The 14737-nt window shown below is 34.7% G+C and overlaps 1 protein-coding gene across 2 annotated transcripts in view; it reads right to left on the bottom strand.

Moving 5' to 3' along the window:
• CADM2 (cell adhesion molecule 2) overlaps window positions 1-14737 on the bottom strand; it is a 1018247-nt gene that overhangs the window by 225474 nt on the left and 778036 nt on the right. For both annotated transcript variants that reach the window (XM_012801497.2, XM_003783925.3), the window contains one exon: window positions 3134-3283. In XM_012801497.2, the coding sequence (XP_012656951.2) occupies window positions 3134-3283 (150 nt within the window). The remainder of the gene's footprint in view (window positions 1-3133; window positions 3284-14737) is intronic.

Here is a 14737-nt window from a genome sequence, read left to right as displayed (position 1 = left end):
AATGAGGCAAATCTTCATTAAAATTGTTGTTACATCATATTTGGACATATGTTGTCAATATTTATTTGCTGATATTTGTAATCTAATTCTAGAAACAAAAATATTGTTAAATCTCTTTGACTTTGCTATGCTTTCTTTTTTTAATTAATAGGACTTCATTTGTCAGAAAGCAACACAGATTACTTGATTTAAGACATCAGCAACAGCAACACAAAACACTTCCCTACACCGTGAGGGATTTAAAAACAAAGTGAACACCAGCACTTTTTTTAACTGTTTTATTTTTTGTGATAGCATCTCACCCTGTTACCCAGGCTACAGTGCTGCGGTGTCAGCCTAGCTTACAGCAATCTCAAACTCCTAGGCTCAGTTGATCCTCTTGCTTCAGTCACACAAGTAGCTGGGACTACAGGCACCTGCCATAATGCCTTGCTAATTTTTCTATTTTTTGGTAGAGGTGATGTCTCGCTCTTGCTCAGGCTGCTCTTGAACCCCTGAACTCAAGGGATCCTCCTGCCTCTGCTTTCCCAGAGTGCCAGGACTATAGGCATGAGCCTCCCACCCAGGTAACTTCTCTGTTTCAAAAGCACTAAGGTCAAAGTCAAGTCATAAAGCTTGTATAATGTTTGCATGATTAAGCTAAGACCTGCTTAATGCTAGAAATCAGTGAAATAAAAAACCTTTTCAATTAGTTACACATTCTGGGAGAAGGCCACACTTAGAACTTTGACCTGATATGTAGAAAAGCTAATTATATAACCAATTATAGAATATTTTGAAATAAAAAAATGAATAAACCAAAAATGTCTTCAAGCTTTATTTTCTACCTATATAATTTTCATTTTCATTCTATATACCCAGAATTAAAACTAGTTTAAGTGGTTATGGTTTTGAAATTTTAAAGCAGTTAATTAATTATAAAATCAATAGCTTATACTTGAATATTCTTTCTTTAAAAAGGCTTTAAAAATCACATTAGATATTCCTGTTACTTCCCAAATTGTTAACAGACACTTTATAGTTTCAATAAATGTGTTTAAAAATTTTTTAAATATGATATAAAAGGCCAAAATCAGAAACATTAACTAGTTAATACTAAGGATCTAAATTACATAGACAGTGCTATAGGGAGTGTTTAGCAAATAAACAATTTAGAATCCATTTTGTATCTTTTTAAAACACTTCTAAAGCAACAAACAAATAAAAATAAAAACATTAGCTCTGTGACTAGAGGTCTCTGTTAAACATGCCTGACTTCATCATCAAGGCCTCTAATCAAACCAGATATGTGGAGTCACAGTATTTGCTTAAAGTTTGGCCTATACAGTCGTGAGAACTTGAACCCCTTCCTTTCATGTGCTTCTGTGAAAATTTGGCCAGTAGATACATCTATTTACTTGTCTCCAAGATGGCAAATTAAATCAGTGTAAATCAAAACTCAAAATAATAAAGTTTTTCAGAGATACCAGGCATAACTCACCCTCTGTGATGTTTAATATATATATATATGTATATTTTTAATGTGTCAAAATGGCTTGGCCATAGCACCCAAGCTATTTGGTCAGATCCCAATCTGGATGTTGCTATGATATTTAGGTGAAGTTGACTTTTAAATTGGGAGATTATCTCTTTATTGTAGGTGGGTCTCACTCATTATTCCATCAGTTGAAGCCTTAGGAGAAAGTCTGAGGTGCCCTGAGGAAGAAGGCATGGCACCTCCATACTGCCTTTGAACTTGATCATCAACATAAGCTCTTCCCTGAGGCTCCAGCCTGCCGGTTTGACCTGAGTTTTTCAAAGTTGCCAACCTCCACAGTCACTTGAACAAATTTCTTAAGATAAATCTCTATCACATATCTATCTGTTCACCCTCCTGTTTTCATTTTGCTAGAGAACTCTAACGTACCTTCCATCCCTGATTCATTTTTCTTCATAAAACTTGTCCCCTACCAATGGACTCTAACATAGATATTGCTTGTGTCTTTGTTTATCGTCTGTCTCCTCTACTAGGCTGTTTGGTTTAAAAAGGCAGAGTGTCTTATCTTTTTGTTCTCTAACTTTAATACTTGGTACTCAATATACGTATGTTTGTCAAATCAATGGATTAGACATTTAATCAGTTCTTCATCATATATTTAACATTTAAAACAAATGAAAGATTTATTTAAATCTAGAGTTTATCAAAAAGGAAAAGCCATAGCAATGAACAAAATGTAATGAATGTTTCAGGTGAACTGGCATGTATTTACCAGACTGTATTTGACTACATTTTAATGGAAAAAAAGCAACTGATTTTTATCAATAAATTATTTTTACTGTTATCTACATAGATTCATAAAACCCAAATATTAACACTACGCTGAGAAGCTAATTTAAAAATAGATATTTACATCCTAGATAATTAAATTTTTCTAAAGTAACAATCCTGTATTTTCATCACAGTTTATGCACAATTTTAAACATTATAACAATAGATGCAGGTGTAGAAATTTGGTGTAACTTTTTAGTTGTTTGTTTGAATTACACAACGTGGATTTCCTTACTATTTTAGAAAAGTTTGCTCAATCTACATGTTAGCAAACTAGAAGCTAAAATCAATTAAAAAGTCTAATTCCACTTTCAGAAATATAATTTCTTTCTTAATTTTAGTTTATTTTGGAAAATGAAGTTATGTAACATTATTATGAGAATTATTTCTGCAATTATTTCTTTCAGATGCAATTCATGATAAAAAACCATCAAACTTCCCAAAATTATATTATACCTTTATGAAACTAAAGTTAATAAAAATGCTATATTATTACCAGTAATAAAAAAAAAATTCAATCTATACACAAGGCAGTTATACGAATGAAAAAATATTCTATCCAGAGAGAAGCTGCCTTGTAAGAGAAAGCATAAACCTATTTCTGAAACAGAATTAGACCTGTTTATTTTATTAAAAAGTTGACATAGGTTATCTTTAGTGTTTATGACTTGCAAACTAAAGTATTTAATATTTAAGATGTTTAAATACAAGCAGCAGTAGTTTGGTAATCAAAAGGAATAATTTGAATCATCTCAGAAAAATAAATTTATTATAATTAGGATATTTCAGAATATGATTAAAACATTCAAAAGAAAATGTATTCACCTTTCTTGTCATCAAAGTAGAGAGTCTGTTGAGCTGGATTTGACCACTGGAGGGAGGTGTTATCATTTTGATCAACCCTGCAGGTCAAAATTGCAGTTCCTCCTTCAACAACTGTTACGTTCTGTGTTAGTGGGAACTGCCCTTGGCTGCCTAAAAGGGGATTAAAGAAAACGTTGTTTAAATGAAAGTCAAAAAATGATTAACTTCCCAAGATCAACATTGGACTTAACTGCTCCCTCAAAATAAAATTTAAATCAGCCAAACATCAGCAACCAAACTATATATTACAAAAGAGAAAAATAATTGAAAGTCCTTAATCAGAGAACAGCAGTATTGACATGCAATCAAGACTCTTTTATATTTGCTTATATGTTTACAAAATCTTCTGTTTCTCTCAGGCACACATAAAGATTTATATGCAAATAATAATCCGATAATCACTAATATCTCTAGGTTTTGCATTAATTATATGGTATTAGACTTGGATTTAGGAATCTCTAAAGCAGTAGAGAAAACATAAAATACTTCCCTGGGAAATTCTATAAATGTTTAGACTCAATTTCTGGTAAAGAAAATAAAAAAAAAAAAAATTCTGTTTCGCCAGGGTTTCTTACAGAGGTAGCTGTTTTTAGAAATATAACATATGTTGGAGAAAACACTGTGCGTCTTCTGTAAAAAGTGTTCATTTGGTAGAATATCTATTAAACACCTAAAGTGATTACTCTAAACCAGGAGATATAGGTAATATCAACTCTTTCTACATATTTGTTATAATCACAAAGATGCTTATTTTTAAAGTGACCCTGGTTAATTTGGACATCAATTATACATAATCAAGTTTTTTTTATTTTCCTAAGTATCATATTAATTTATTAAAGTAATTCATATAATAAATTTTCTTATTAAGTGCACTTCTTATCATTAAAACAAAATTCATGCATGTAGAACTTAATACATAAATTTCACTCCACCAAGATGATCTGAAGATACGCTCATGCATGGCTCAGAACAATGATCAACATGGGTAAAAATGACTTTCTAGAGCCAGGTTAAAACACTAATCTGTAAACAAGATAGTTCATTAAGTCAAGCATAATTTCCATATGGAAGAACATTATAATGACTTACTCACACCCAGGAAATATCTTTCTTTTTTTTTCTTTAGTTTTTGTGATGATTTTATCATTATTACAAGCACCACTTGAGGTTACGTTGGAACTATTGGCATAAGAACCTTATTACTAAGAAGCTTGTTGATTGGCACCATAAGAGACAGAAGAGCCTGGAGGGGAAAATTTCTTTCCAGATCTAAATGACACAAGCACAGAGGTTCATGACCACCTTATATAATTAGGCCTATCAAGTAAAAAATCTGATATCAGTAGCTTTGTCTCCTCAATGCCAACCTCTTAGAGTCACTATGGCAACTCTCCAGGATATCCCCCTGTAATCTTTAGGGTGGAGTTTTTAAATTGAGGTTAGGAGATGTCTGGAATAAATTCTTTGATAGTTGACTTGAAAGTCAACAGGAGCCAGAGTGGGATGTGTTTTGCCTTCAGCTCAGAGGTGACCTCTAGCAGGGTGATGTGGAGAACTATCAATCTTGTGAAGTGAGGTGAGGCGAAAAACCACATCAGAGAAAACATTATCTAAAAAAAAGAATAATTACCAGACATTAGCAGCTAATAAATATGAAGCTCAAAATGGTTTTAAGACACTTTTTCAGATTCTCTGGTATTGACATAATGCATAAATTGAGCGATCTCGGAGTAATTCTTTAAGTAATAAAAAGCACGCAACTGCTAATAAAAATATACATACACAGTTCAACCCAGATGTCATTTCGATTATCAACTGGTACATAAATAATGCCGTGTGCTTCTTTAAAGAAGTGGAAAAAGGGCAGTGACGCTTGCAACAATTTCATCCACTACATTTGCAAAATAATTTTCAAAACATCCCCGTAAGAAAATATCCTTCTCATTTCACAGATGGGTAAACTGACACTGGGAGGTTAAGTGATTTTTCCATGGTTAAAAAAAGTCAATGAACTATCTGCGGTTTGTTCTGAAAGGTCAACATTTTTATTTTCCCCAAAGGTTTTTATCACTGTTTGTTTAAATGTGAATTAGACAACAGTTCAATTCAAAAAACTGAGTAATCATTTTAACAATGAAACTTACATTGTAAAATCACATAGGAAAGGATGTCAACATTAACTACCCTTGAATATATTGTGCTCTTGAAAACTTACGTTTGATAACTACTTTAGCCTTTCCTTTCTGGCCCACAGAAGATAGAAAGAAACTATGAGGACCTTGTACATGCCAGGAACTGTACGGACACTAGCAACCTGTATCCTTTCCTTCCAGATTGATAATCAGGACATCTTCCCTCCATCTTCTCCCCACATGGGATTTTGACTTTAAGGTATTATAACTTCAGTTTTCTGGGACCTGCAGCCTAAAACACCTGCAGTCTGATAATTTTGTTTTTCCCAATACAGAGAAAATTCATGTGGACAATCCCCTAATCCTAACTACCCTTAGGATATGTGGTTTCCAAACTCAATTCAAAAGTCTGTGTTGAAGGCAAACTTCTTGAAGCTTTGAAATGACTTACTTATGATTGGAACCTGGAAAGAGCATCACATTACCTGCTACTTTATTTTTTTAACTCCTCATAGCTCAAGAGTCTTTCCAAAGCAATTACTAAATTAGTAGGTTGGCAGATGACTGCAGCTAATAAAAAGGGACTGTATATTTCAAAAGAATAGACTTTTAATTTTCTTACTGAAAAAATAAGTTGATGAGGTGACGGATACATTTTTGGTTTGATCGAACCTTTTGGTATTGTCTACATAGATCAAAATAATTATATTATATCCCATAAATACACAAAATTATTTGTCAATTAATATAAATTTTAAAAAATTAAATACTTTATTCTCAATGAATTCATTACACAGATACTTGAAGGACTTACTATATGCTTACCCTAGAATCAATATTTAAAAGGTGGATAGAAGAAGAGAAATTTGCTAAGGAGTTTTCAAGGTAATTAGAAACCTTAGGAGAGGATACGATGACCAGGAAGAAGACAGCTTGAATACAGTGCAGTAGTGATATGGTTTACGATCCACAGGGATTTCTAATATGCACGTCATTGGTCATATCATTTAGTATAAATAATACTGGGTCTGAGTAAGCTCACTTCCATCCTGGATTTCAAAGGAGTCATTCTTATCAATCAAGGATCTGATAAGATTTTTTTTCTTTTTTTTTTAGAGACAGAGTCTCACTTCGTCATCCTCAATCGAGTGCTGTGACGTCACAGCTCACAGCAACCTCCAGCTCTTGGGCTTAGGCCATTCTCTTGCCTCAGCCTCCCAGTAGCTGGGACTACAGGCACCCACCACACCACCCGGCTATGTTTTGTTGCAGTTAGGCCGGGGCCTGGTTTGAACCCACTACACTCAGAATATGGGGCTGGTGCCCTACTCACTGAGCCATAGGTGCCACTGGACCTGATAAGATTTTAAAAAAATACAGCTTCCACATTGGAATTATACTAACTGGCTATTTTTCCAGACAAGCTACAATTCTCATTTTCTTCCTTCTCTCCTAGTTTCTCCTTCTTCTAATTATTTGTATAATTATCTGTCTCCCTTACACAATTCTAAGCCAATTAAGAAGATGGGAATGGGGCCTTCTTACTTACCTTTGAATCAGGTACACTACTTAACAGACTATATTTTCAGTGAAAGCACTAATGAATGTTCATTTGTCCAAAGTGAATGGATCCTCTTAGAGCAGGGGCTGGCAGGTGGAGGGGACCTTTTAAGAGTAGAATAACCAACATAATTCATCTACCGTATCAGTTCATGGGCAAAATGGAGGGGCAGAAGGAGTGACTATTTCTTCTCAGATTAAAAAAAAAACATGGAAAATTAAATCATACGATTTTTAAAGACATATTGGTATGATGTCTTAAGACATCTTTTTTAAGTTTCCACTCGAGGTGCATAAGGAGAATATTTAAAGAAGTGTACCAGATGGCAATCTAGAACGGATATATTTAACATCATTAAAGTCCTGAACTAGGACATGAAATGACAAAACTGTGCCAAATTTATTTCTCCAGAAAGGAGAAAAACAGTATACAGTAACATTTCTTGAATATTAAGTACAAGTCCTCCCCAAACCTTTGGAGGTTGACGGACATCTGTGAGTCTGAATCCGTTTTGCTTTCCCTTCCTTGTGCATTTTCTCTGCATCTTTAATAGTGGCTTTCCTATATCCCCTCATCCCTCAACCATCATTAAGACAGTGGCAAATGTGTGAAAAATACAGTTAACTTTAATTGAAGATGCACAATGTGTCAGGCGCTACTCTAAGTGCATTTCCTTTATCAACGATTTAATCTGCATGACAACCTTGTCATCGTCTTTACCTTGAAGAAGAGGGAACTGATGCACAGATACATTAAAGTAAGTGCCCCAGTCGTATAGTCAGAGATTATAAAAGCCAGGTTTTGAACTCTGGCCCTGTGTGATCAGACGGCTTAAACACAGAGTGGCCTTGAAAATAAAGTGGATTTAATTCTGAGTAAGTAACTGTGATAAATGAAGGATAGTGTGCAATCAAACATTTCAAAAATGCATTTAGACTTTCTACACCTATTTTTAAAAAGGGAATGAACATTTGAAATTCTAGTAAAAACATAATATGCCAGAGCTGGCTCATATCGGCTCATGAGAGTAAACGGAGTGCCACTCTTCCCAATTCTTTCTCAGTGACATACGTTGGTAGCTTGAAATTGACCACAGAGGGAGTATTTTCTCCATGGAAATTGGCAAACACTACAAGTCAATGATTTTCCCCGTAGTGCACGTTGTTAAATATTTATAGCGCACCACTAAAAACCATCCTTGATGTCTCTGTTGGGGCTTTTGTGCACATTTTTAACTTTCTCCCCCCTCCTACCCACAATTCTGCCAGTAAAAGCCCTTTTCTTCTACTCCGTAGACAATGATCTTAAACTAGTAGTTTTAATTAGGCTGCCAAGTTCATTTCTTTTTAACTAGTGCCAGTGTCTTAAAACCATTTAGGTTAGTTTCTTTAGTTATTCAGAAATAATTTGCCACTTTATTGCCACAAAAGACATTTTCCTGATGAACAAAAATTCGATATCCTGAACAGATAGCTCTCCTGGACCTATCTTTAAATAGCAGACAAAACAGCTGCCATTATCCCTCCAGTGTTTCCGTCTGTCATATAATTAGGAAGAGAATGCCAAAGTTTGCTTATCAACATTAGGAATTACCAAGTTCAAAATCAAGTGATCAAGTCCTGACTCCTTTTGACCTCAGTTAGTTAAGAGTCATCTTCCTTCATAATTTCATGATGCCTTCACTGTCTGACACCAAGAATCCTGAACACTGTCACACAACATGCAAAGAACAAATTCTAAGATTACGGCCACCCTCACCTTGGTTTTAGGCTATGATGTGCCAATAGGTAGGTAAGTGATAAGCAAAGTGGTGGAGAGAGATCTGAAACAAGCAGTATTGTTAAGGACAGCAGACAGGTAAATTGTATGCTTTAACACTGATCCCAAAGCATGGCTTTGCTTCTTAAAAATAGCATCATTCAAGCCTTGCTATTTTTTGAATGGACGATAAGTGAAGGCAATGGTTTTCTCCCTCTCTTGCTGGGCTAAAGATTAAATGTGGGCCACAGTAGTGGGTCAGCTCACACTGCACCTGAGTGCTACTTGCAGAGAGCAATAATCACTTAAGCTATATCTAGACACATGGGCAGAGGTTTAGCTTATAAACATTTGAGATCATTTCAGGATGGGATCAAATTCTGTTGGTTATTTAACAGAAATGGAGGACCTCTCATTATCTTTCTCTTCCTGAAAATGAGCAAAACTTTCAAAGGAAGAACCAGATTTGACAACAACGAAAAAGAATAAATGAAAACAAGATGTGAAGAGAATTTAAGATACAATTTTTCAATATGAAAGTATAAAAGTCTCATGAAATAAACAATATGGTGGATCTTGATGCTTCCTATTGGGAGGTATTGTATTTATACTTAGTGAAAACTGCCAACATAGTTTACCAAACTATTTAATTCGAGAGAGATACTGCCACCTGAATCAAGTAGCATACCTAATGTGTGGGTGGTTTGTTTTGTATTCTCTTAAGGACCACATGTAAACAAAAATACTGTCCTTCTATTAAGGTTTTCTTATATGGATCCATAGATAACAAGTGAGTTAAGAACTTTACCTTGGAAGTGAGAAGAATGTAACCGAAAAGTTTATACTCTCATATTAATTTGGAGCAGTTCTCAAATACAAAACTCAAAAAGATATAACAGAAATAGGCCACACAATTTTAAATGAAGTACCAAGTTCTCCTTCTTAAGGACTTCCCTTCAACTATTCTGTTTTTTTGTTCTCCCTCTCTCTTTCCTATTTTCCATCCACAGGTTAGGAGTATTTGTTTTAAGAATCTGCATCTTAGAAAGTTCAAGATCTTTCTTCTTGCCTAGAGTCTAAAAATATATCTAAATGCATACACAGCATGCTATTACTTCCACTAAATTACTGAAGGCGTTTTAAACAAATAACCTTCTAATGTGAAAGCTGTGGCTCAGTAGTTGTGTGGACGGAAGCACATACCGCATTCTGAAGTCCACTGGATTGAAAAGCACAATGTCATTAGTGTAGACTTGTAATTCCAAAGAGAAGTGCAATGCATGTTCCATCATGTGAGAAAGAAAATTAGAGAAAAATTTAAGACAGATAACTAAATACCAAATGTTTCCACTTCTGGAATTTCTCTCTGTTTTTTCACTCAGAACCCACTAGTGACTACCCTTGTCCTTTTATTTTGGCTTTGTATGCCTGAGAACTGCTAAGTTCCCTGTTTCCCTAGGCTACCACACATTATCTATTTTTCTTTGATTCCACAATACTTCGTACTCCTAGGATTCAGTCTGCCTTTTAGAGTACAACACCTGGTATCCACCTTCTGTGCCACCACTCTGCCCAGCCACTGTGGAGTGTGGCCATCAGTCTGGCGCTGCTTGCCAGTTTCCATAGAGACCGGAAGCACTTCGGAGACCTGTGTTCCAATGCATCTGCCAGACCAAGGCAGGGAAGAGACAAAGCTGGCGGGGAGCGGGTCTTGCAAGGCCAGGAAAGGTTGGAAGGGCTTTCGCCTCCTGATATCAGAGTGTAACAGTGCCAAATCGGCAACTTCAGCCGTTGCAATCCTGTAGACCAGATCCTGGTGTTCACTACGGCCTTTGTGAGCAGCCCATTCTCCTACCATCTCTGGGAGCAAAAACTCTTGTGTACTCAAAGGTTGGCCCTAGTCCTTTGTTGGCTTCTGAGTCATGACAAAAGGCTCTTTCAGATTTACAGTGGCTCCCACAGCTCCTGACCCAAAGAATCATAATTCTCCTGTAGCAATTTTACCTCTCTTTCTCTTCGCTAGAATGTGATAATCATTTTCCAGGCCGCTTCCATAGCCAACCAGGAAACCTATGGGATAACCATTGTATTATTTCCAGCTGACCTTCGCAGTGATTGTGTATAGGTGACGCAGTTACACATAATCTATCAAAACTACCTACCATTTCCTTGGTCTATGGTAGGATTTATAATTAAAATTAATTTTTAATTATCAGGATCAGAGCTAGGCCTGAAGACACTTGTAATGCAGATGAAACATACATACATTTCTTTGTAATTGTATACCTCAGCCTTGTCTATGATAATAAGCCAAGCATAGTTAATCTTCCTACATGAACTAGATTTCTCTAATTTCTTCTACTTTTTTTTGTTACTCAGTCATATAATTAAATTTTTCTGTTTCTAAATTTACAAAATCTGGTGTCACAGAGTACTTATAAAAATCTAGAAGCACTTTGTTTACGGATGCTTTATGTTTTTGCCCAGTAGTTGCTTTGCACAAATTTCCCACAATTTTTTTAAACCTGTATCTGTACACATTCTTTCTCTTTTTAGCTTTTCTGCTTACTGCCCTGCTAAAATGCAAAATGCACTTAGTGACCTAGAATAAATACAACTATACCTGGTAGATGGTTTTACAACCAAAATAGATTTTTGCAATAAAAATATTTAAAATGTATTTTTATTAATTTACCTATATTGAATTCATTCTTAAAAATGTTTAGAGTTTTCTCAAAAATTCAAACACTAGTTTATTCAAAGAACACCTATACTATCTCAAGGAAAAATGGAAGTGAATAAATTATTCATGTTTATATTCACCAGGCTACTTTTTTCCTCTATAAATATATCTTCAAGTATTATGGAAGAATAAAACCAAAGGAAAGCTTTAAAAATGAAAAGAAAACTGTATATCTCTCAAAGTAATATAAAAGAAAAGAGGATTTTAGAATTATTTCATTTATTTCTTATTTAAATTAGAAATAATTTTAAAATAGACTAAATAGGGTAATTATGCATATAATATGTACATAAAGCTATTTTATCTTTCCAGAAAACTGTTTTCAGGGTGAATGAACAAGACCTAGAACTCACGAGCTTTCCTTGCTAACTGATGAACATTTGAGAGGCAGCCTTCCAGAGAAACGAAATTTATGACCACAATCACAGTCTGGTTCGCAGGGAAGCTCAATCACGCTACTACATTCTAAATTGAGATGTCAAACTGGAGGAAATATTCTGGAAAGGAACACATAGATGGTAGGGCTCTTCTGAAGACAGGGTGAGGAATATAGCACTGAGCATACAATAATCAATTTTCTGGAGGCAAAAAAGAAAAAGAATTGAGTGGAGTGGGACATAACTGTTTAAAGTTTCTAGGAAGTCCCTGGGAAGAACTTCAGTTTGTTAGCGAAAAAGAGGAAAATGATACGTACATATTTGTTTCATCTGGCAGGTCTTAGAAGGTTAAACTATCAAACAAAGTAACAAACAAAACTAAATTGTAATATATGTCTAAATACTGTATAATTCATTTTGAATAATATGTGTAGGAAGAAATTAAATTAAAAAGTGGAAGACAATAAAGCAAATATCATTAACATCCTAACTTCAAAAATATCATTATTTCAAATATATAAGTACATATAAAATACAGGTAGCAAAATAAGATAAAGATTATGAGCAAAGGTATAAATTGAGAAGGTTCTAGGACTTCAATCTGGTTTTCATGATGGTTTTTCCTAACTGTAAAATGAATAACAAATTATACTAGCCCTTATTGTTGCCTGATTTTCATTTGGTAGTGATTTAACTTAGATAGAGCACATGTATTTTAGCATTATAATTATTTTGGGTTGGGTGACATATATGTACATTCTACAACCATAAAATTATATTGACTGTTACCCAAATTGCTTCTTCATTAATTTTTTTTCCTGTATTATTCTCTGAAAAAAATTAAATAGTTGCATTGGTGTACTGAATAGAGTTATTTATGTGAAAACGCTATTTAGATGTCTGCTTGAATTCGAACTCCAAATTACAGAATGCAGTAAGAAGTTCTGGAAGGACAGGCAGAAGCTACACATAAGAAAAAATATATCAAAGACAAGTCATCTAACAATGTATAATCATAATTTATATTAAGGAGATAAACTATAAATATAATGTAATGCTTTCTGAAATACCTTCTATATTTTAAATGAATTTAAATACCTTCTATATTTAAATGAACTAATATCACTTCAGTGATATTAGTTATTCAACAAATATATGTTTTCTACCTAGAATGTGCTTCCATGGTGAGTGATGAAAATATAACTGTGGATAAGCTAGAAATAAATCTTGCCCACTCGGAACTTACCGCTAAACAAGTCAGTAAAAACAAGAAAATATAAATAAATGAAGGTAAGACTTGCTAGGAAGGAGGTAACATTTCAACTGAAACATAAATGGTGGGAAATGGCCATTTAAAAATAGCCAGAGGACAAAAATGTTAGCGACTCAGGCCAGTATTCCAAAAAGTACATTAGCTGATGCAAAAAGTCCTGAGCCAGAAGAAAAGAAGAGGTGAGAGGAATTGAAAACCACAATGATAATAGCAGCAATGATGAGACTGGACTGTGTGAAAGGCAACAGAGGGATACAGGATAGTACAGCCCAAGGTGAGGTAGAAAAGAAAGGTAAGGCCAGGTCCTTCAGGACCTGTTATGTTATAATAAGAAGCTTGCATTTACTCTACAGGCAATGACAAACATTGGAAGAAGAGGTCTGACTCAATTTACATTCTCTGATGATCCTGTTTTTCTAATTATAGTTGACCCTTAAGCAACATTGCCTTGAACTTAGGAACAGATATTTTTCAACCAAGTGCAGATGCAAAATATAGTATTTGTAGTATGCAAACTCCACATACAGCAAGGGCTGACTTTTCCTATAAGTGGTTCTACCTTGTTCAGTCCTTTCATAACTTCTTATCGCATTCTGTAATTTTGTGATGACCCAGGCCCCTTGATTCCCCCTAAGACCAGTGGGGAACAAGCCCCCTACCCTTGAAAAGGAAACCTCTCCTAACTAAGCCTGTTAGTCCCAGCCCCCTCAAGGGTGGAGAAGCAATCTGAAATTAAGGAAGTATGCAGGGAGGGGTTGAGCCCTTGATGGAAAGTCCCGAGTTCTTTGGAAACTTTCTCAATTTGTGTTGAATTATGTACCCCCAGTTTGTGCCCTGTGAACTGTGTGACTCCCATGTTGTGATCTATGAGTTGATGTATCTTATGATCCATGAGGTAATATGTAACCCTGTTTTGAATTTTCTAACCCTTAATGTGATTTGCTTATATGAGCTAAATCAGCATGTACTCCCACCCTGAGTTGTGTAACCCTTTATGAACTAATGTATATACCTCTGCCTTGTGACCTTTGAGTTGTGGTGAGTTGTTATCAGTTAACTCATGTACTTTTACTTTGTGACCCCTGAGTTGCTGAGCTGTGCTTGCTTCAGCAACGATAGCAATATATAAACTCTTTGAATATGCCACTCGTGATTTCATAATTAGTGGCTGCATAGCCCACCTGCAGGTGCAATAAAATTTATCAATTATTACATCAAAGTGGGGACCATCTTTCCATCTCCACGGCGGAGGATTACTACAATTTAGAGTTTAGTGGGACTTTAGTATGCATGGTTTTGCTATATACAGAAATCCTAGAACCAATTGACTTAATTATTATCCCTAAATCAAGAATATTTAATCTTGGAGATGAATCATGGTAAAAATTATGTTCACAATCAAGAGACTTATTGAGAAAATATCAAAGAATCCATTAAATTCTGGGATAATTTATTTGTAAAGTAACATATATTTTTTTTCTGAATTTTATACTGTAAATAACTTTCTAGTACATAGAGGCCCCATATTTACTGGCTTGAGCTTATACTAAAACAGGGTTACTACCTATACTAAAACAGGGTTCATGTATTCCTCACTTCTACTTAAGAAGTCATTAGCTTTGCATTATTAATAATGGTGAACTTTCATTTTGTTGCTTGTTTTAAACTGGAATAGTTATTTTGAAAAAAGATAAGTATTTCTGATAAATTACCTATGGATG

The sequence above is a fragment of the Otolemur garnettii genome, unplaced genomic scaffold, assembly GCF_000181295.1.
Source record: "Otolemur garnettii isolate 467f Iridium unplaced genomic scaffold, OtoGar3 scaffold00009, whole genome shotgun sequence".
NCBI lineage: Eukaryota > Metazoa > Chordata > Mammalia > Primates > Galagidae > Otolemur > Otolemur garnettii.
This window is presented reverse-complemented; position numbering and strand designations above follow the sequence as displayed.